Here is a 23540-nt window from a genome sequence, read left to right as displayed (position 1 = left end):
ACTGAAGTAGTGGACAGGGGAATGTCAATGGATGTTATTTATATGGACTTCCAGAAGGCATTTGATGAAGTCCCACATAAGAGACTGTTAGCTAAGATAGAAGCCCATGGAATCGAGGGAAAAGTACGGACTTGGTTAGGAAGTTGGCTGAGCAAAAGGCGACAGAGAGTGGGGATAATGGGAAGGTACTCACATTGGCAGGATGTGACTAGTGGAGTCCCGCAGGGATCTGTCTTGGGGCCTCAATTATTCACAATATTTATTAACAACTTAGATGAAGGCATAAAAAGTCTCATATCTAAGTTTGCCGTTGACACAAAGATTGGTGGCATTGTAAGCAGTGTAGATGAAAACATAAAATTACAAAGGGATATTGATAGATTAGGTGAATGGGCAAAATTGTGGCAAATGGAATTCGATGTAGACAAATGTGAGGTCATCCACTTTGGATCAAAAAAGGATAGAACAGGGTACTTTCTAAATGGTAAAAAGTAAAAACAGTGGATGTCCAAAGGGACTTAGGGGTTCAGGTACATAGATCATTGAAGTGTCATGAACAGGTGCAGAAAATAATCAAGAAGGCTAATGGAATACTGGCCTTTATATCTAGAGGACTAGAGTACAAGGGGCAGAAGTTATGCTGCAGCTATACAAAACCCTGGTTAGACCGCACCTGGAGTACTGTGAGCAGTTCTGGGCACCGCACCTTCGGAAGGACATATTGGCCTTGGAGGGAGTGCAGCGTAGGTTTACTAGAATGATACCCGGACTTCAAGGGTTAAGTTACGAGGAGAGATTACACAAATTGGGGTTGTATTCTCTGGAGTTTCGAAGGTTAAGGGGTAATCTGATCGAAGTTTATAAGATATTAAGGGGAACAGATAGGGTGGATAGAGAGAAACTATTTCCGCTGGTTGGGGATTCTAGGAGTAGGGGGCACAGTCTAAAAATTAGAGCCAGACCTTTCAGGAGTGAGATTAGAAAACATTTCTACACACAAAGGGTGGTAGATGTTTGGAACTCTCTTCTGCAAATGGCAATTGATACTAGCTCAATTGCTAATTTTAAATCTGAGATAGATAGCTTTTTGGCAACCAAAGGTATTAAGGGATATGGGCCAAAGGCAGGTATATGGAGTTAGATCACAGATCAGCTATGATCTTATCAAATGGCGGAGCAGGCACGAGGGGCTGAATGGCCTACTCCTGTTCCTATGTTTCGGAAGTGGAAGTAAGCAGTCTTGATAATGGATAGGATTGGGGGGGGGGGTTAAAGGTAAGCTCAGGACGCCAAGGTTGCGAATGGCCCTACTTTAACCTGAGAGGGTGACTGACTGACTGGGAAGGGGGGTGGAATCAGTGACAGGTATGTGGCGGGAGCTGAACACAATGGCTTTCTTTGGCAATCCCAGGTGCTGAGCGAGAGAGAAAAATGTGACTCATCCAGGATTTGATGTCGGACAAGCAATCTGACAGCACGGAGGGAGCGGAGAGAGTGATGGAGAGATAGAACCGGGCATCGTCAGACGCGAGCGAGTTCTCAGCATTGACTATATATGCGATGCAATTAAAAAAAATAAACTCCTCCCTCACACAGTCTGTGCTGTGTTAGCCAGGCAGTGATGGGGTTGGGGGGGCTAACAGCAGAAAGGGGAAAACCAGCCCGGGTTCCAAATCGCCATCATCAGCTGCTCCACCCCCTGCTGCAAAGTGCGATGTGTGAACTTATGGGTGAGGGCTGGATCAGGCTTGACTGTGATGCCGCCGTAGTTGAATAGCCTGTCTGGCGTTTCACGAGCAAGTTACCAGCGGGTTACTGCTCACCGCGGAACCCACACCCCAGCACATAGCCGCACCGTCGCGGGGTTGAGGGGGTGGGTGGGGGGCGGTGGGAGAGGAATTGGAGAACGGGAGCAAAGTATGCCCCAGAGTATGCATTTCCAGTTAGTCTGATGTCTCAAAAAATTGGTCAGAAATGTGCCTACCTCAGACAGGGACGGCGGGGCAAAGTGGGCAGCAGTGAACTTGTGAGCCGTGGGTCAGTGGGTCGCCCTCTCACCTCTGAGTTGAAAGGTCATGGGTTCAAGTCCCCCATTCCAGTCAAATGAACGGGTGGAGTTGGAAATTGAGAAGCTGACTCCTGGTACACGGGGAGTGACCCAGCGATCCCGGCCACTGCTTACCGGCCCCCGCCCCCACCCGCCTTCGATTTCATTTAACCCTTAAGATGCTGCGGACAACGCCGCCCACACTTGGAGATACTGTGCACAGTTCTGGCCTCCATATTATAGAAAGGATGTAGAGGCACTGGAGAAGGTGCAAAAAAGATTCACAAGGATGATACCAGAACTGAGAGGATATACTTATCAGGAAAGGCTGAACAGGCTGGGGCTTTTTTCTCTAGAGGGGTGACCTGATAGAGGTCTTTAAGATTATGAAAGGGTTTGATAGGGTAGACGTAGAGAAAATGTTTCCACTTGTGGGGGAGACCAGAACTAGAGGTCATAAATATAAGATAGTCACTAATAAATCCAATAGGGAATTCAGGAGAAACTTCTTTACCCAGAGAGTGGTGAGAATGTGGAACTTGCTCCCACAAGGAGTAGTTGAGACGAATAACACAGATACGTTTAAGGGGAAACTAGATAAGCACATGAGGGAGAAAGGAATAGAAGGATATGCTGATAGGGTGAGATGAAGTAGGGTGGGAGGAGGCTCGTGCGGAGCATAAACACCAGCACAGACCGGTTGGGCCGAATGGCCTGTTTCTGTGCTGTAGTTTCGATGTAACTCGATGTAACACACTAACCAAATAGCTAAGGTTAAACCGCTGGGTCTGTGCATTGATGTGAGCACACGTATGTAAAATTATACCCGGGGGCAGGGGAATTGAGGTTTCAGCCGGCCAGCATGAATGACCTGTGACCTTGAACTGGAGATACAGGTTGGGGGATGGTAACTACGGTCAGAATATGGACATTCAGGCTTCAGGTGAAGGTGACCTTGCTCAGAGTGTCTGTACTCTTGTTACGGTGCTGGCTCTCACTCTCCTGAGAAGCCAGCCCATGATCTGTAGCCTAAGGGTCTTCATTTGTATGCCCGCGGAAGATTATGTGACAAGAAGTGGTTTAACTCCCCCACCCCTCACAAAAAAAAAGACACGTTATTCCCTTCAGAATGTGTTTCAAAATGAAATTGGAAATTGCAACTTTAGGAAAGGTCCCTTTTGTACCTCAGCGATGGTGACAGTTGAATGCTGATAGCAAGGACTCGGTCCATTTGGATCACAAAGAGCCTTCTTCCTAGGATGAGTGGCTGAATATCTTACCTACTGTCTCCTGAGTGAAAGGTAGCAAAACAAGTTTGTCTGTGGGAGCTCTGTACCAATCCTGACGTCACAGTGAGGGCTGCTTCTGATGGTACTGAACTGCTTTCAAGTTCCAATACAGCAACGGCTTTTGTACAATTCAAGAAAGGAAGGACTTGTATTTCTATAGCGCCTTTCACGACCTCAGGACGTCCCAAAGCACTTTACAGCCAATTAAGTACCTTTGAAGTGCAGTCGCTGCTGTAATGTAGGAAACGCCGCAGCCAATTTACGCACAGCAAGATCCCACAAACAGCAATGTGATAATTACCAGATAATCTGTTTTTCAGTGATGTTGGTTGAGGGATAAATATTGGCCGGGAGACCAGGGGGAACTTCCCTGCTCTTCTTCAAAAAGTGCAGTGGGATCTTTTACGTCCACCTGAGGGGGCAGACGGGGCCTCGGTTTAAAGTCTCATCCGAAAGACAGCATCTCCGACAGTGCAGCACTCCCTCTGTACTGCACTGGGAGTGTCGGCCTAGATTAAGTGCTCGCGTCTCTGGAGTTGGGCTTGAACCCATGACCTTCTGACTCAGAGGCGAGAGTGCGACCCACTGAGCTGACACCATGATTAAAAACAAAATGGCAGGTCCTGGACCATAAAACGCTGTGCTTCGTGAGGCACTGTGTGTCTTCAAATGGTGATGGAAATGGTCCGAGAAATCTGGTGTGCTGCAAATGGTGTCCTTATGCGGTAGTATGAAGGTTCGTTATTGGAGTAGAGTAGCTCGACTTTGTCGTTAACCTGTACTGTGACTGACCTCCAACGCTCGATATTAACAGGAGGAGCCAAAAAGTGTGGAAAATGTTCCGATCCCCAATATTGACATCTCTCGGCGGGAATTGACCCAAAAAAATGTAATTCATATTCCGAATGGAGAATCCTTTGAAGTGTTGTTCAGTGTTTGCCCAAAATAGCTGTTGAGAAAAGGTTCTAATGGTGCCTTGTCATGCGGCCCTGATTAATTTCTTCATCTGCCAGCCATTTATAACGGAGATCTGCATATTACATGTTAACAACTTGAACCTCGTTGCCATTAAGCAGTGTTGTAGATTGAGGCCTCCGGGAACAGTGGGAGTCGGGGACCAGAGATGGCTGTTTGTAGCAAAGTGGCATTTGCAATTTGTCTGCGTTGTTTCCAGCCCTATTAATCTCACTGCAAAAATAACCATGTTCGATCAGATAGAGAGGGAGCCGTGGTAATTATTTCTGTAACACCAGCCTGTTCGTAAGTTCCATTACCAGTTAGGTTGTCAAGGCAAGGTGCAGGAGTACGTTTCATTGGGTTCACAGATACCGGGGGAAAGAGGAGCTTTGGAGACAATCTGACTGAAACGTTGAAGAACAGATGAGCAGAATTGAGAAACGTTGTTTAAGGTGGTGAAAGGTTCAAAGGAGGGGGAGACATGAGGTAAAAATTAGGAAGTTAGGAATAAGAAGGAATCTTTTCTCTAGAAAAGAGAAGGCTAAGGAGTGACCTGATAGAGGTCTTTAAAATTATGGCTGGGTAGAGGTGTTTCCACTTGTGGGGGAGACCAAAACTAAGTGCCATAAATCTAAAATAGTCGCTAATAAATCCAATAAAGAATTCAGGAGAAACTTCTTTATCCAGAGAGTGGTGAGAATGTGGAACTCGCTCCCACAAGGAGTAGTTGAGGTGAATAACACAGATGCATTTAAGGGGAAGCTCGATAAACACATGAGGGAGAAAGGAATAGAAGGATGTACAGATAGGGTGAGATGAAGAGGGGTGGGAGGCGGCTCGTGTGGAGCATAAACGCCGGCATAGACCAGTTGGGCCGAATGGCCTGTTCCTGTACTGTAAATTCGATGTAATTCTATGTAAGGGAAGTTAAGGGGGAATCTTTTCACCCACAGGGTTATAGAGTTGTGGACTGTGTTACCGTGGATGGTCACTGAAGTAGAGGGCTCAGGAGACAATTAGCCGTGTGGCTGAAGGGAGAAGGAGATGGCGAGCTATGGTGAGAAGATGGTCAATTGTTAAAATTAAGATCAGTGGAGAAGTTGGAGACGGATGGGCAGATTCTGCAATCTGCTGTTTGCGGAGAGAGGCTGTCCTCACGGAGAGTGCTGCCACTGGCTGCAGCGGCCCAATTATGCAATCAGCCCCGGTCTACGTTCTAGGACGGAGCGAGCTGAAATATGCAGTGCTCTAAGATCGTTTGTTATCTGCAAGAAAATGAGCCAAGTGCAGGATGTAGAAAGGGCAAATTACCCTAATGGTACAAATCTTCTTTAAAAAGATTACACATCGAATCATACAGCACAGGAGGAGGCCATTCGGCCCATCGTGCCTGTGCCGGCTCTTTGAAAGAGCTATCCAATTAGTCCCACTCCCCCTGCTCTTTCCCCATAGCCCTGCAAATATTTCTTTTTCAAGTATTTATCCAATTCCCTTTTGAAAGTTATTATTGAATCTGCTTCCACCGCCCTTTCAGGCAGCGCATTCCAGATCAGAACAACTCGCTGCGTAAAGAAATTCTCCTCATCTCCCCCCTCCGGTTCTTTTGCCAATTATCTTAAAGACCGAGGTGTTGAATTGTGTTTAGTTGGCTTGACGTTGCATGTTTTAACCTTCTAGTCCAGTATCTGGAGCAGGCCTTGGAAGCCAAGGTTGGGAGAGAGTCACATGAGGAGAACCACCCAATCAGAGGGTGGCAGAATAATTCTGCTTATAATTGAGTGATACAGAAATGTTACACAAAAAAATGTTCTAGAAAGCATTGCAGGAAGAGTATGACACCACATGCTGGGTGCACGCCTTCTGATAGATTCTATTGACTTCCCCATGTTTCTTTGAGAGTGACTACTCTTGTTAAAGCATGACTCCATTGACATAGAGTGTCGTCCAGCATCTTGCCTGACATACAACAGCAATAACACTTCTCAGTTGGGGTCACTGCATAACGCTCAAGGGCAGTAGCCGAGGTGATGCTCCAAATCCCACGGCACCGAGACCAATGGTAAGGCCCCTACTCCTTCACCGACTGAAGCCAGCTAGATCAGCACACACTGGACAGCGAGCCTGGAACCTCTGTGGTCTGTATGGCTCATTACCACACCGAGCAGCGCCCGTGTCAGCCGTGGCTTAGTGGGTAGCCCTCTCGCTTCTGAGTCAGAACGTCGTGGGTTCAAGTCCCACTCCAGAAACTTGAGCACAAATCATTAGGCCGATACTCCCAGTGCAGTACTGAGGGAGTGCTGCACCGTCGGAGGGTCAGTACTGAGGGAGTGCTGCACCGTCGGAGGGTCAGTACCGAGGGAGTGCTGCACTGTCGGAGGGTCAGTACTGAGGGAGTGCTGCACTGTCGGAGGGTCAGTACTGAGGGAGTGCTGCACCGTCGGAGGTGCCGTCTTTCAGATGAGACATTGAACCAAGGCTCCGTCTGCCCTCTCAGGTGGACAAAAAAGATCCCACGGCCACTATTTTGAAGAAGAGCAGGGGAGTTCCCCATAGTGTCCTGGGCCAATATTTATCGCTAAACAATAGATTATCTGGTCATTATCACATTGCTGTTTGTGGGATCTTGCTGTGCGCAAAATGGCTTCCAAAAAATAGTGACTACACTTCAAAAAATATATAGTTGTCTGTAAAGCGCTTTGGGACTTCCTGAGGTCATGAAAGGCGCTATAGAAATGCAAGTTCTTCCTTTCTTTCTTCTCTGTTGGCATGTGTTGATTTTGTGTCTTTCTCTCTCACAGAATGGTGGAATATTCGCTCGACTTGCAGAACGTCAGCCTCTCTGCGATACGGACTGTTCGCGTCCTGCGACCGCTGAAAGCCATCAACCGTGTTCCCAGTAAGTATCTGAATTCCACCTCTGTAACATTCGCCCGTCTCCGCCCCGCCTCAGCCCATCTGCTGCTGAAACCCTCATCCATGCCTTTGTCACCTCCAGACTCAACTATTTCCAATGCTCTCCTGGCCGACCTTCCACCTTCCACCCTCCTTAAACTTGAGCTCATCCAAAACTCTGCTGCCCGTATTCTAACTCGCACCAAGTCTCGTTCACCCATCACCCCCTGTGTTCGCTGACCTACATTGGCTCCCAGTCCGGCATGCCTCGATTTTAAAATTCTCATCTTTCTTTTCAAATCGCTCCATGGACTCACCCCCTCACTATCTCTGTCACCTCCTCCAGCCCTACAACCCTCCGAGATCTCTGCGTTCCCCAAATTCTGGCCTCTTGCCCATCCCCGATTTTAATCGCTCCACCATTGGCGGCCGTGCCTTCAGCTGTCTGGGCCCTAAGCTCTGGAATTCCCTCCCTAAACCTCTCCGCCTCTCTCTCCTCCTTTAAGACGCTCCCTAAAACCTACCTCTTTGACCAAGCTTTTGGTCAGCTGGCCTAAAATCTCCTAATGTGGCTCGGTGTCAAATTCTGTTTGATAATCGCTCCTGTGAAGCGCCTTGGGACGTTAAAGGCGCTATATAAATGCAAGTTGTTGTTAGATAGTAGGACGGAAATTGCACTGAGCGCCAAACGAGCATCGCCCGCTGCTCATATGTAACTAACCCACCCACAAACTATTTGCGGGCTTCTGGGTGACAACTTGCTTTAATTGAGAGTTGCAAGAAATGCAGCGGTTCGTTCCCGGGCATCTCTGAGCTGTGTGAGTGGGGAAAGGATCACCCTGTCCCCCTCCCCAGGCCACGCGGTGAGAACCAGGAAGTGAAGCTCATTAACAGACCGCGCAGACTAAGAATCAGGAAGTGTCAGTTAAGATTTGTAAACGTAGTATGAAATCAGATAGAGAAAGCTAAGTAAAGAGAGGGCAAGATTAAAAGACTGAGATAAAAGAGGCAGAAAGGAAAAGTAAAAAAATAAAAGAATTTTAATTTTTTTTAAAAAATTTTAAATGTCCAGGAACAATTAAAATCAAGAGTAATGAGACTCCACATTTTTAAAAGTTAATTTTCCGTGCCAGAGAGGTTGTTTGGCAGTCACTAATACTTACTACGCTGTTAAAAGTTAGTTTAGACCTGCTATAACTCAGTGTACCTTTTTTGTGGCGAGGTTAATGAGTTTCCAGCTGGGCTGGAGAGCAAGTTGGCGCTGGTCCATTGATTCCAGCCGGTGCTATCCGTTTAACGCGAAGCTGTCAGATCAAAAGGGAATCAGGAAGAGTAAGTTCTGGATTTCCGCGGCTGACTGGGCCAGTGCGGTCGCTGGCACTTGCTCTTCCGTTTGCCCTGAAATAACGGTGAGCGCTGTTAGGCTCACCGTTATTTTACGAGCAATTTCCGGCCTGTTGTATTCTAGACAGAGGGAGAGTGCGCTGTGGCGTCACATCACTTACAGTAGGACGCCTGTTGAAATAGTCATGTCAGTGCAGGAGGGCTCGTAAATTCAGGGTGACTTGAGTTGCCAAAAAAAAGATATGAAATATTTCCGATCATACGAAGGATGTTGGCCGCCCCGAGCTCGCTGGACATCTGAAGCATTTGACCCAAAAAATCATAGGTTCCCAGTCCCAGGGCCGCCTGCCACTCTGATTGGCTGGCTGATCGTCTTTGGAGGTGGGTTGGTTCCAAACCAAACCTTTGGGTGGAATTTGTGAAACACAAAGGTGTTTAAAGGTTAGGGAAGTCTAGGGAGATTGTGCTTAAAGTATTCAGTCACCATCATCTTACAAATAATAAATGATTGAAAAGTATCTGTCAAAACTTCGGAAATGTCCATCCTTTTTTGGGGAATTCCCGGAGAGCTGCCTTATTTAGGGGTAACCTTGACTTTGTGCGATGGTCTAGAACTGGTCGGTAGACCGTTTTACATCTCTCCTGACTTTTATTTCCATTGACTTTGGCCAAAATGACATCCTTGACATGGTCCGTGACGCGAACGTGATTTGATCCTGGTGCAATTTTTGGCAAAGGTGGCCGCACAGCAAGATCCCATTGGCACGATATTCTTTTTAGTGTGCCCCTGCCCTCATTTGGTACAGTTATAGGGAATTAATCGGAATAGCCAAAACCACAGGGGAGGGAAATGGCAATTGTGAGGGCACCTTTCTCACTGTCCCAGTTAGTTTGTTCTTTCAGGGGATAATGTATTATTCTGCTGCCGAGGTGGAGCAGTGTCTCTTTAAGGCCATATTTGTGCGCGGTCAATCAGAGCTCAATTGCTTCTTGGTGTAGGAAATTTGTGGACAGAAAACCTTCTTGTGAATTCGAAACCGTGGTTCAGAATGAAACACGTGGCTTTCTTTTGCTGCTGCTTAAAGTGTGATTGCTATGGTTAGTCAGAAATTACAGACGTTCTGATTCCTGTGTCAATAAATTATTTTCTGTTGCTGGCCGAGTTTCTCTCTAGATTGTAAATAATTCATGTCTTTTTTTAGTACTTTTTTTTGAAGTGCGACATAGAAATTTGCATATAGACAAGACAAGACTTGTGTTAAGAGTACCATTTTTATACTTGTATAGATATAAATGCCATTTAATATTTGGAGCCTGGGTAAACAGTCTGTTAATTTTCTTTTCGAGAGATGTTTAAGAGATGGCCACCAAAACAAACGCATGTATGCTTAAGCCCAATCGAATTCCATCCTTCATGTAAAAACATGTTTACCCTGACCTGGCTTTGCATGGGAGCGCTGAATAATGGGACAGTGATTTCAACGTAGAGTCTGTTGTTCAATTAAAATAAAGTCTCATTTCATCGCTATGCTAATCTCTGATCAACGCCTCAGCTCGCATATTTGTGAGCTGTTCCCTCGCAGGTCACTGTGGCACCCTGGGGCCCTGAGTGAGAAAGGCAATTCACTTCATTGGAATTTACAACACCAGGTTATAGTCCAACAATTTTATTTGAAAATCACAAGCTTTTGGAGGCTTTCTCCGAAAGCCTCCAAAAGCTTGTGATTTTCAAATAAAATTGTTGGACTATAACCTGGTGTTGTAAGATTCTTTACATTTGCCAACCCCAGTCCATCACCGGCATCTCCACATCACTGAAATTTATCAGTCATAATTTGAAAGGGATTCAGTTTGATTGCGTACAGTGGGAGTGAGAACAAAGGTTTTGCTCCTTTGAAGTCCTACACAATGGAAGTGTGTTGGGTCTATTGGAATCATATAAAGAACTTGTCTTTCACAACCTCAGAATGTCCCAATAAACTTTACAGCTAATTTCTGAACTGCAGTCATTGTTGTAACATAGGAGTCAATTTTCCCACAAAGAGAAACTAGATAATGACCAGTTAATCTGTTTTAGTGACAATAGTTGAGAGACAAATATTGGTCAGGCCACCGGGGGAAACTCCCCTGCTCTTGTTCGAAATAGTACCATGGGATCTTTTACGTAAGGTCTCATCCGAAAGACGGCACCTCCGACAGTGCAGCACTCCCTCAGTACTGCACTGGGAGCGTCGGCCTGGATTTTGTGCTCAGGTCTTGAGCCCACGATCTACTGACTCAGAGGCGAGAGTGCGACCAACTGACCCACGGCTGACACTTAACTATACAATGAGACTGGAACGGAAGGTCAATTGGGATGTTCTTAAGGTTGGATCAGTGATGTATTTATTGGAAGTTATCTAGAGAGCTGCCAGTCTGCAGAATCTGAATGCTCCACGTACAGTTATTAATCAGGATTAGGACCTTCTCTATGATGCCTGAAGTGATAATATCAGACTTAATGACTGCTTGCTAGCTGAACTAGTAGACAGTTCTGTTGAAGAAAGATAAGGAGTTTATCTTGTCAGATTAACCTGCCTAAGTCTTCACTGATATCTACCAGATTAACAGACATGATAGAAATAAGGGAACTTTTGTCAAATGTCTTCTGAAAAGGTATAAGATGAGAAATGGCTGTCAGCACATTAGCTACGTGACATTCATCTCTCCACCATTTTAAAAGGGTCAACGCCTCCATTTAAATGATGGACAGGGAGATCTCACGCAAGCATGTTAAGCATCTGCACTAAGTGTCTGTCTGCTAACGTCAGCCGCGGCTGAGTGAGTAGCACTTTCGCCCCTGAGTCAGAAGGTTGTGGGTTCGAGTCCCACTCGAGAGACTTCAGCACCTACTCCAGGCTGCCGCTCCCAGTGCAGTACTGAGGGAGTGCTGCACTGTCACGAGGTGCCGTCTTTCGGACAGATTAACTGCCTGTTGATTTTGCTCTTTGCGGGGTCTTGCTGTGCACAAAATGGCTTCCCATTTGTGTACATAACAACGCTTCAGAGTAGTTCATTGTGAAGTGTTTAGGGACATTTCCAGGAGATGGGTATAAATTTCTTTTACATTAAATTTTCATGCAGATATAATCATTATCATTACCTGTCACACCAGACAGATTACAAGTGCTCATTGCTCCCTCTAAATTGACATCGTAATCAAAACCTCCTTCAGACCGCAGTGGCAGTCACTGCAAAAAGAAATGACTGATTTATTCCCTAACGATTCCATCACGAAGCAGTTCATCTCAAACTATTCAGTGTAGTCCATGAGTGGACTCCTGTTCCTCTCCCCGCGGGACTTGCGTTAATTGTGCGGCTGAGGGACAGTAGCAATAATCCGGTGTAATGTCGAATTAATCATTTTGGAGTTATTGAGCAGCACGAGCGCTGGGAGATTTGCCTTCTGCCCGGTAAACACGTCTGCGATTCCAGTCTTTCCAATCTCAGAAATTTATATAACATTGGTTAGGCCTCAGCTGGCATATTGTGTCCAATCGCACTCTAGGAAGGACGTCAAGGCCTTGGAGAGGGTGCAGAGGAGAGTTACATACAATTACATATTACATAGAATAATTTCATAACTACAGCACAGAATGGGCCTTTCTGCCAACTGGTCCGTGCCGGTGTTTATGCTCCATACGAGGCTCCTCCCACTCCCCTTCATCTCACCCTATCAGCAAATCCTTCTATTCCTTGGGAAACTGCATGCATACAGATGTTCCCTTCAGACTGAGGTTGTAAAGCAAGATCCAATTGGTTTGACAGTAAACAACCGGAGGGGAATTGCCCTCTATTTCAGGTCCCTGAGTTGTTGGAATGCATTTGTTTGACCACAGACTGTTTATAAGGAGATGCCTCAAAATAACTATCAGGAAAGGCTGAACAGGCTGGGGCTCTTTTCTCTAGAAAAGAGAAGACTGAGGGGTGACCTGATTTAAAATTATGAAGGGTTCAATAGGATAGACGTAGAGAAGATGTTTTCACTTGTGGGGGAGTCCAAAACTAGGGGCCATAAGTATAAGATAGTCACTAATAAATCCAATAGGGAATTCAAGAGAAACTTCTTTACCCAGAGATTAGTGGGAATGTGGAACTCGCTCCCACAAGGAGTAGTTGAGGCGAAGAACATAGATGGATTTAAGGAAAAGATAGATAAATACATGAGGGAGAAAGGAACAGAAGGATATGCTGAAAGGGGGAGATGAAGTAGGGAGGGAGGAGGCTTGTGTGGAGCATAAACACCGGCATAGACCAGTTGGGCCGAATGGCCTGTTTCTGTGCTGTAAATTCTATCTAATGCCTGTTTCAGATTTCCATCTAAACTATAAGCTACTCGAGTATCACTCAGTATCATTTAAAAAGAAAGAATCAAAGCTACAATTAATTTTTAAACGGATAATTCAGAAGGTTCGGGCCCACCACATTTTATACTTAAGAAAGCGTTTGTCACCTCCAAATTATTTGATAAATAAATCTTGAATTGCTCATCCCTTTACAATCTGCAATGTGAAAAAAGATAATGAGACCAATATGGAGGAACAACAGGACTCTTTCAATCCCGCCGGGGGATTCTGAGACACAGCATCCTCCAATTTAAGCCCATGATTCAATATGGCAGGACAATGGGGGTTCTCCCTGATTCCTGTAGGTGGGACATTGCAAAATCCGGTCGATGGCATGCAGTGAGAAAGCCCACCATGCACACACTCCAATATGGTGCAACCACATGGACCCTTCTACCCAGTGGGAGATTCCAAAACATGGTGCCTGGTCTACAGTGTGAAATGATCATCATTGAACACTCCAATATGACAGATTGGCAGGGGTCCTTCACACTAGTTGTACACTCTAAAACATGTCGGGGGTCAAATGAAGTTCAAAGACAACTACCCAAATCTACTGTTGTAGGAATTTTGGAAAGTCAGTGCGTTAAAACTGAAGCAAGTGGCAGGTGAGAACCTGTTCCGCCATTCAATTAGATCATGGCTGACCTGCGTCTTAACTCCATTTACCCGCCTTGGTTCCGTAACCCTTAATACCCTCGCCTAACAAAAATCTATCAACCTCAGTTTTGAAATTTCCAATTGACCCCCAGCCTCAACAGCTCTCTGTGGGAGAGAGTTCCAGATTTCCACTCCCCTTTGTGTGAAGAAATGCTTCCTCACTAGCTGGGTTTTTGCATTAAACCATTTCTCAGTGGTTTGACTAACAGTAGGAAGAAAAAAGTCTCGACTATCTGAAAGAGAAACCGTTCTCAGGGTGAGCTTTTCTCTGAGTGGGTCATGCGGTTTTAAACAATTCCCTTTTGAAAGTTATTATTGAATCTGCTTCCACCGCCCTTTCAGGCAGTGCATTCCAGATCATAACAACTCGCTGCGTAAAAAAAATTCTCCTCATCTCCCCCTCTGGTTCTTTTGTTGATCATCTTAAATCTGTGTCCTCTGCCACTTTTGCCACTGGAAACAGTTTCTCCTTATTTACTCTATCGAAACCCCCTCATAATTTTGAACACTGGTAAGCCCGAAGATTGGGAAAACTTTAAAAACCAGCAACGGATGACTAAAAGAATAATAAAGAGGGAGAAAATAAATTATGAGAGTAAACTAGCAAGAAATATAAAAACTGACAGTAAAAGCTTCGACAAGTATATAAAAAGGAAGAGGGTAGCTAAAGTAAACATTGGTCCCTTAGAGGATGAGACTGGGGAAATAATAATGGAAAACAAGGAAATGGCAGAGGGATTGATCAGATATTTTGTATCTGTCTTCACAGTAGAAAACACTAATAATATACCAATAATAGTTGAAAATCAAGGGGCAAAGGGGAGGGAGGAACTAAAAACAATCACTATCACCAGGGGAAAAGTACTAGGTAAACTAATGGGCCTAAAGGCTGACAAGTCCCCTGGACCTGATGGCTTGCATCCGAGGGTCTTAAAGTAAGTGACTACAGAGATAGTGGATGCATTGGTTGTAATCTTCCAGAATTCACTAGATTCTGGAAAGGTCCCAGCGGATTGGAAAACCACAAACGTAACACCCCAATTCAAGAAGGGAATGAGACAGAAAGCAGGTAACTATAGACCAGTTAGCCTAAAATCTGTCATTGGGAAAATGCTAGAATCCATTTTTTTTTATTCGTTCATGGGATGTGGGCGTCACTGGCGAGGCTGGCATTTATTGCCCATCCCTAATTGCCCTTGAGAAGGTGGTGGTGAGCCACCTTCTTGAACCGCTGCAGTCTGTGTGGTGAAGGTTCTCCCACAGTGCTGTTAGGAAGGGAGTTCCAGGATTTTGACCCAGCGACGATGAAGGAACGGCGATATATTTCCAAGTCGGGATGGTGTGTGACTTGGAGGGGAATGTGCAGGTGGTGTTGTTCCCATGTGCCTGCTGCTCTTGTCCTTCTAGGTGGTAGAGGTCGTGGGTTTGGGAGGTGCTGTCGAAGAAGCCTTGGCAAGTTGCTGCAGTGCATCCTGTGGATGGTACACACTGCAGCCACGGTGCGCCGGTGGTGGAGGGAGTGAATGTTTAGGGTGGTGGATGGGGTGCCAATCAAGCGGGCTGTTTTGTCCTGGATGGTGTCGAGCTTCTTGAGTGTTGTTGGAGCTGCACTCATCCAGGCAAGTGGAGAGTATTCCATCACACTCCTGACTTGTGCCTTGCAGATGGACTTTGGGGAGTCAGGAGGTGAGTCACTCGTCACAGAATACACAGCCTCTGACCTGCTCTTGTAGCCACAGTATTTATATGGCTGGTCCAGTTAAGTTTGTGGTCAATGGTGACCCCCAGGATGTTGATGGTGGGGGATTCGGCGATGGTAATGCCGTTGAATGTCAAAGGGGAGGTGGTTAGGCTCTCTCTTGTTGGAGATGGACATTGCCTGGCACTTGTCTGGCACGAATGTTACTTGCCACTTATCAGCCCAAGCCTAGATTTTTGTCCAGGTCTTGCTGCATGCGGGCTCGGACTGCTTCATTATTTGAGGGGTTGCGAATGGAACTGAACACTGTGCAATCATCAGCAAACATCCCGATTTCTGACCTTATGATGGAGGGAAGGTCATTGATGAAGCAGCTGAAGATGGTTGGGCCTAGGACACTGCCCTGAGGAACTCCTGCAGCAATGTCCTGGGGCTGAGATGATTGGCCTCCAACAACCACTACCATCTTCCTTTGTGCAAGGTATGACTCCAGCCACTGGAGAGTTTTCCCCCTGATTCCCATTGACTTCAATTTTACTAGGGCTCCTTGGTGCCACACTCGGTCAAATGCTGCCTTGATGTCAAGGGAAGTCACTATCGCCTCATCTTTGGAATTCAGCTCTTTTGTCCATGTTTGGACCAAGGCTGTAATGAGGCCTGGAGCCGAGTGGTCCTGGCGGAACCCAAACTGAGCATCGGTGAGCAGGTTATTGGTGAGTAAGTGCCGCTTGATAGCACTGTCGACGACACCTTCCATCACTTTGCTGATGATTGAGAGTAAACTGATGGGGCGGTAATTGGCCGGATTGGATTTGGCCTGCTTTTTGTGGACAGGACATACCTGGGCAATTTTCCACATTGTGGGGTAGATGCCAGTGTTGTAGCTGTACTGGAACAGCTTGGCTAGAGGCGCAGCTAGTTCTGGAGCACAAGTCTTCAGCTCTACAGCTGGGATGTTGTCGGGGCCCATAGCCTTTGCTGCATCCAGTGCACTCAGCCGTTTCTTTATATCATGTGGAGTGAATCGAATTGGCTGAAGACTGGCTTCTGTGATGGTGGGGATATCGGGAGGAGGCTGAGATGGATCATCCACTTGGCACTTCTGGCTGAAGATGGTTGCAAACGCTTCAGCCTTGTCTTTTGCACTCACATGCTGGACTCCGCCATCATTGAGGATGGGGATGTTTGCAGAGCCTCCTCCTCCCGTTAGTTGTTTATTAAGGAAGTAGTAGCAGGACATTTGGAGACTCATAATACAATCAAGGAGAGTCAACATAGTTTTATGAAGGGGAAATCATGTTTGACAAATTTATTAGAATTCTTTGAGGAAGTAACGAGCAGGGTGGATAAAGGGGAACCAATGGATGCAGTATATTTGGATTTCCAAAAAGCATTCAATAAGGTGCCACATAAGAGGTTACTGCACAAGATAAGAGCTCATGGTGTTGGGGGTAATATACTGGCACGGATAGAGGATTGGCTAACTAACAGAAAACGAAGAGTCGGGATAAAAGGGTCATTTTCAAAATGGCAATCTGTAACTAGTGGGGTGCCGCAGGGATCAGTGCTGGTGCCTCAACTATTTACAATATATATCAATGACTTGGATGAAGGAACAGAGTGTCTTGTGTCCAAATTTGCTGATGATACAAAGATAGGTGAAAAGCAAGTTGCGATGAGGACACAAAGTGTCTGCAAAGGGATATTGACAGGTTAAGCGAATGGGCAAAAATTTGGCAGATGGAATATTATGTGGGAAAATGTGAAGTCATCCACTTTGGGAGGAAAAATAAAAAAGCAAAATATTATTTGAATGGAGAAATACTACAAAATGCTGCGGTACAGAGGGATCTGGGTGTCCTCATACATGAAACACAAAAAGTCAACATACAAGTGCAGCAGGTAATCCAGAAGGCAAATGGAATATTGGCCTTTATTTCTAGGGGGATGGAGTATAAAAGCAGGGAAGTCATGCTACAACTGTACAGGGTGCTGGTGAGACCACACCTGGAGTACTGCGTACAGTTCTGGTGCCCTTATTTAAGGAAGGACATACTTGCATTGGAGGCAGTTCAGAGAAGGTTCGCTAGGTTGATTCCAGGAATGGAAGGGTTGTCTTATGAGGAAAGTTTGAACAGGTTGGGTCTATACTCATTGGAGTTTAGAAGAATGAGAGGAGCTCTTATTGAAACATACAAGATTCTGAGGGGACTCGATAGGGTAGATGCTGAGAGGATGTTACCCCTCATGGGGGAATCTAAAACTAGGGGGCATAGTCTCAGAATAAGGGGTCGCCTGTTTAATATGGAAATAAGGAAGAATTTCTTCTCCCAGAGGGTCATGAATCCTTGGAATTCTTTACCCCAAAAAGCTGTGGAGGCCGAGTCATTGAATACATTCAAGGCTGAGTTAGACAAATTTTTGATCAGCGAGGGAGTCAAAGGATATGGGGAAAGGGCAGGAAAGTGGAGTTTAGGTAAAAAATCAGATCAGCCATGATCTCATTAAATGGTGCAGCAGGCTCGAGGGGCTGAATGGCCTACTCCTGCTCCTATCTCTTATGGTCTTGTGGAACACCTCTAGGTGAGAAACTCTCAGGTTGAGAAAGCGGTTAATAAAGCATACGGGACCCTGGGCTTTATAAATAGGGGCATTGAGTACAAAAGTGAGGAAGTTATGTTGAACTTTTATAAAACACTGGTTTAGCCACAACTGGGGTATTGTGTCCAATTCTGGGCACCGCACTTTAGGAAGGATATGAAGGCCTTAGAGAGGGTGGAGAAGAGATTTACTAGAATGATTCCAGGGATGAGGGACTTCAGTTATGTGGATAGACTGGAGAAGCTGGGATTGTTCTCCTTGGAACAGAGAAGATTAAGAGGAGATTTGATAGAGGTATTTAAAATCATGAAGGACTTAAATAAAGTAAATAAAGAGAAACTGTTCCCATTGGCGGAAGGGTCGAGAACCGAGGACATAGATTAACAGTGATTGGCAAAAGAACCAAAAGTGACATGAGGGAAAGCATTTTTACGCAGCGAGTTGTTCTGATCTGGAATGCGCTGCCTGAAAGGGCGGTGGAAGCAGATTCAATAATAACTTTCAAAAAGAAATTGGATAAATACTTGAAGGGAAAAAGTTTGCAGGGCTGCGGGGAAAGAGCGGGGGAGTGGGACTTACTGGATTGCTCTTACAAAGAGCCGGCACGGGCTTGATGGGCTGAATGGCTTTCTTCTGTGCTGTAACTATTCTATGATTCTATTAAATCTCCGCTTAACCTTCTCTGCTCTAAGGAGAACAACCCCAGCTTCTCCAGTCTCTCCACATAACTGAAGTCCCTCGTCCCTTGGTAATGGGTGTAATAGCCTGGAAATTGATTCAAATTGCAGGAAAGAGGCGTAAAGTACCAGATACTATTCAAAGGTCATTTCTGACAGGTTGTGAAAAGGCATCAGAAAGACAAGGTGATGAGTTAGATGTGACTGCAAAGTGGAAAGTAAACAGCAGAGTATGGATGGGACAACCAAGCACGAAAATTGGGCATACAGTTTAGGTGTGAAGTTACTGTTTGGACTCAAGGACTGAAGAATACCCAGGAGGCAGATGATGTAATTACCAGTGCCAGTTTGACTCAGTTGGTGGCACTCTTGCCTCTCAGTCACAAGGTTGTGAGTTCAAGTCCTACTCCAGGAGTCGAACGCAGACGCCAGTGCAGTACTGAGAGAGTGCTGCATTGTCAGAGATCCTAAATAAACCCAATGACACTTTTGGAAGAATAGCAGGGTCCAGCAGTATGAACTGGGAGAGTTGAAGGAGGGGTCTCTATGAAAATCTGGGCAATTGCAAGGTACGAGTGGGAAAACCCCCATGGAAATTCAACCCCAGTGTGTGTGTGTGTGACAGGGTGGGGAGATGGATGGGGTTCTGTGTGTGTGACAGGGTGGGGAGATGGATGGGGTTCTGTGTGTGTGACAGGGTGGGGAGATGGATGGGGTACAGTGTCTGTGGGGAGTGTGTGTGTGACGGGGTGGGGAGTGTGTGGGTACGGTGTCACTGTGAACTGGGTCTGGAATTGCTTCTGTGAATGGGGGCAGATAACTTCCTCCTTCTGGATCTCATTAACTTCTGTTCTTTTTCCTCCTTCGATACAAGTGAAGGAATGTTGTGTTAATCTCCAGCAGGAATTACAAAGCCCGTGTGACTGTTTGTTTCCACGTATTACGGGCTTAATCTCAGGCCTGTTCTTGAACTGCCATCTACCGGGGGGTGCATCACCACCTTTTGTTGGTTCAGCAGGTCTGGGACACGGCGCATTCCCGACAATAGTTGCGATGGGAACCTCAGTTTGGGGGACGGGGTGAGGTGGGATGGGGGAGAAGTTGGGCTTTGATCTCGTTGTATCCATGTAGCCGTGCCTTGTTACTTCAACCTCCTCGTTCATCGAGCCAATAGCTGCAAGGGTTTAATATATCTTGTTACTTTAATCGAAATAAAACACTAGCAAAGTAGCTTGAAGCTACAAGATAAAATGCCCAGAGACCTCTTATGGATTATATCTTCATTAAAGGAACTGTAGAACTGCTTCACATTATACAAGAGTGCTGCTAAAGCCTTTGAGTACACAATGTTCATAATAATCTCCAACCTAATTACTTTATCTGTTTTAACACGAAACACACCATTATCTTCTAATTAGTTGACTTTCAATTTTCTGCACAGCTAATTTATTTCCTAAATTAGCGTTTTCAGTAGATCAGAAGGATCCCCCTTCTCACCTGTTCCTTCCCCCCCCCCCTTCCAACTTTTGCCGTAGCCCTTTGCCTTCCTGTTTGTACAGTGACATCTCAGAGCAGTCCACAGTAAGAAGGACAAAGGGGCTTCCAGAATGGGAAGAGGTGTGGGGACAGGAGAGGCTGGGATGGAGGGAGCGAGGTGGGAGGAGAGGTCCAGGTTTAGAGGAGGGAGTGAGTGGTAGAATCATAGAAATGATACAACACAGGGGGAGGCCATTTGGCCCATCGTGCCCGTGCTGGCTCTTTGAAAGAGCTATCCAATTAGTCGCATTCCCTTGCTCTTTCCCTGTAGCCCTGCAAATTTTTCCCCTTCACGTATTTATCCAATTGGTGAGGAGAAGCCCAGTGTTAGAGGAGGAGGAGGGGGGGAAGGGAGGGAGGGAGGGTGAGGGGAGAAGGTGTTAGATGAGGGGAGGGAGGGAGGAGTGAGAAGAAGCCCAGGGTTAGAGGAGTGGAGGGAAGGAGCATAGAGTGCATGCAGGGACATAAGGGAACAGCAAGGCCGTGGAGGAATTTGAAACCAAGGTGAAGGAATTAAATTTCAATACCCTGGGGCATAAGAAGCCAGTGGAACTGGGAGAGAAAGAGTTTCAGAAAGCCCTCATGACCCAGACAGTCCAAATCTTGTGTACCCTTTACTTGCTGCGTCACTCTGTGTTTCTTTGTTGTGTGCAGGTATGAGGATCCTGGTCAATTTGTTGCTGGACACTCTCCCGATGCTGGGCAATGTCCTCCTGCTCTGCTTTTTTGTCTTTTTTATATTTGGCATCATCGGTGTGCAGTTATGGGCTGGGCTGCTCCGAAATCGCTGCTTCTTAGAAGAGAATTTGACACTGTGAGTATCTCGAAACATCAAACTCAAAATTCCTGTTTATTCGATGTAAGAATGTGCTGGATTGTCCTTTGGTGATTGGGAGCACCACGGTCCCCAACTACACTACGGGTGGAAATAAAAGACCATGGAAATAAAAATAAAACAAGCTGCCGACTCACTATCACCCGTTTTACACTATCGCAGAGTCAAGATCTACCTCTCTCTGCCTATCTCTCTCTCTCTGTCTGTCTGCCTCTCTCTACCTCTCTCTGCCTATCTCTCTCTCTCTGTCTGTCTGCCTCTCTCTACCTCTCTCTGCCTATCTCTCTCTCTCTGTCTGTCTGCCTCTCTCTACCTCTCTCTGCCTATCTCTCTCTCTCTGTCTGTCTGCCTCTCTCTATCTCTCTCTGCCTATCTCTCTCTCTCTGTCTGTCTGCCTCTCTCTACCTCTCTCTGCCTATCTCTCTCTCTCTGTCTGTCTGCCTCTCTCTATCTCTCTCTGCCTATCTCTCTCTCTCTGTCTGTCTGCCTCTCTCTATCTCTCTCTGCCTCGGTCTCTGTCTCGCTTTCTGCCTGTCTCTCTCTCTCTCTCTCTCTGCCTCTCTCTCTGTCTCTCTCTGCCTGTCTCTCAGTCTCTCTCTCTCTCTGCCTCTCTCCCTGTTTCTCTTTCTGCCTGTCTCTCTCTCTCTCTCTCTCCCTCTGCCTCTCTCCCAGTCTCTCTGTCTGCCTGTCTCTCTCTCTCCCTCTGCCTCTCTCTGCCTCTCTCTCTGTCTCTCAGTCTTTCTCTCTCTCTGCCTCTCTGTCTCTCTCTCTCTGCCTGTCTCGCTCTCTCTTTGCCTCTCTCTCTATCTCTCTCTCTATCTCTCTCTCTCTGTCTCTCTCTCTGCCTGTCTCTCCGTCTCTCTTTCTGTTGCTGTCTGTCTGCTTCTCTCTGTGCATAATTGTCTGTTTCTCTCTGCCTCTGTGTTTCTGTGTCCCTTCATCTGATTCTGTCTTACTCTCTGTCTCTTGCTCTGTCTCTCTCTCTTACTCCTGATTTTCTTCCTCCCTCTCCTGGAGGCACTGACTCTGACTGGCTGGGGTTACTGCTCCAGCCGCCGGACAGTACCATGGCCACGTGACCTTATGAGTCTAGACGGGGAGTTGCAGTGGGCGATTTCACCGGGTCTGCCATCACATTGAATGATTCTGCAGTATAACCGAGGCTGGAGGAAGAGGGGATACAAGGTCCTTTGTGAATCCTGGAGCTGAATAATATGCAGTTCGACATTCACTGTGCCTGAAGTGGCAGTTTAGCATATGTTAGCATTACAGATAAGGACTTAATACAGGGGACCGATTGAAATCATCAAGTATGTACTTGACAGATGTGATAGTTTCTTTGTCTCCTTCCAAGTACTTTGATGCACTTAGTTCTTGTTCATTACCCAGTGATAAAAAGAAACACACTGGGCAGGGTCCCTACATTCCATTGCATACTCCCATCCCACCTGCCCAAGGTTCAGGGTGATGGGGACTGAGTCAGATCATCTCAATCTGAATCCTTCAATTCCAGTTTAGACGCCGTTCAGCAACTTGTGTCAGGACAAGAAGATCGGACAACGCAGCCACCAGATTGCTCAGAGCAGACAATAGCTGATTGCGTTGTCATAGGAACAAGCCAGCAAAGACGAGCTCCCTTAATTGCACTAATCCTTTTCGCTAAATTGTAATTTATGCTCCTTCCCAGGACTGAGGTGTGTCCTCCATTCACTGTCCTGGTTGTAAGAGATTAAAGAGAGTGCTTTGAAAATCATCGACCCTGTAAATAATTCATAAGAATGAGAACAGAGTCTCGTCCTTGAATGTGGACCTAAATTATACAGACCCGGGCAAATATACACGACTACAAACTCCTCACGCCCCTCCCTATCTCCGTAACCTCCTCCAGCCCTACAATCCTCCAAGATCTCTGCGCTCCTCCAATTCTGGCCTCTTGCCTATTCCCGATTTTCATCGCTCCACCATTGGCGGCCGTGCCTTCAGCTGTCTGGGCCCTAAGCTCTGGAATTCCCTCCCTAAACCTCTCCACCTCTCTCTCCTCTTTTAAGACGCTCCTTAAAACCGACCTCTTTGACCAAGCTTTTGGTCACCTGTATCTCCTTATGTGACTCAGTGTCAAATTTTGTTTGATAATCGCTCCTGTAAAGCACCTTGGGATGTTTTTCTACATTAAAGGCACTATATAAATGCAAGTTATTATTTCTCTTTTACCAATATTGCTTTAGTCATTAGGCCTCTCTGCTCCTCTGTTCTTCCTCCTCGATTACAACCAGACCGTCCCACACACCCTTTAACCACTGTTGAAATCAAATCTTGACGCCCCGTGTCTCCTGCTTTAAACTCATTCTTTCCCAGGACTTCAAAAGATAGCGGGACGCCTCACCTGGAAATCCGTTTCCAGTGGTGTGCCACAGGGCTCAGTGTTGGGCCCCTTGCTGTTTGTGATATATATTAATGATTTGGACTTGAATGTAGGGGGCATGATTGGCAAATTTGCAGACGACACAAAAATTGGCCGTGTAGTTGATAGTGAAGAGGATGGCTGTGGACTCCAAGAAGATATCAATGGGTTGGTGGAGTGGGCGGAAAAGTGGCAAATGGAGTTCAACCCGGAGAAG

General features: G+C 46.2%; 1 protein-coding gene across 1 annotated transcript in view; it reads left to right on the top strand.

Moving 5' to 3' along the window:
- Nucleotides 1–23540, top strand: part of cacna1ia (calcium voltage-gated channel subunit alpha1 Ia) — a 141125-nt gene that overhangs the window by 4952 nt on the left and 112633 nt on the right. Inside the window, exons 3-4 of the mRNA XM_067974165.1 lie at nucleotides 7092–7189; nucleotides 20742–20901. Of these exons, the coding sequence (XP_067830266.1) occupies nucleotides 7092–7189; nucleotides 20742–20901 (258 nt within the window). The remainder of the gene's footprint in view (nucleotides 1–7091; nucleotides 7190–20741; nucleotides 20902–23540) is intronic.

This window comes from Heptranchias perlo, chromosome 40 (assembly GCF_035084215.1).
Source record: "Heptranchias perlo isolate sHepPer1 chromosome 40, sHepPer1.hap1, whole genome shotgun sequence".
Lineage (NCBI taxonomy): Eukaryota > Metazoa > Chordata > Chondrichthyes > Hexanchiformes > Hexanchidae > Heptranchias > Heptranchias perlo.
The sequence above is the reverse complement of the archived record's forward strand: the minus strand, read 5'-3'. Positions and strand labels throughout refer to the sequence as shown.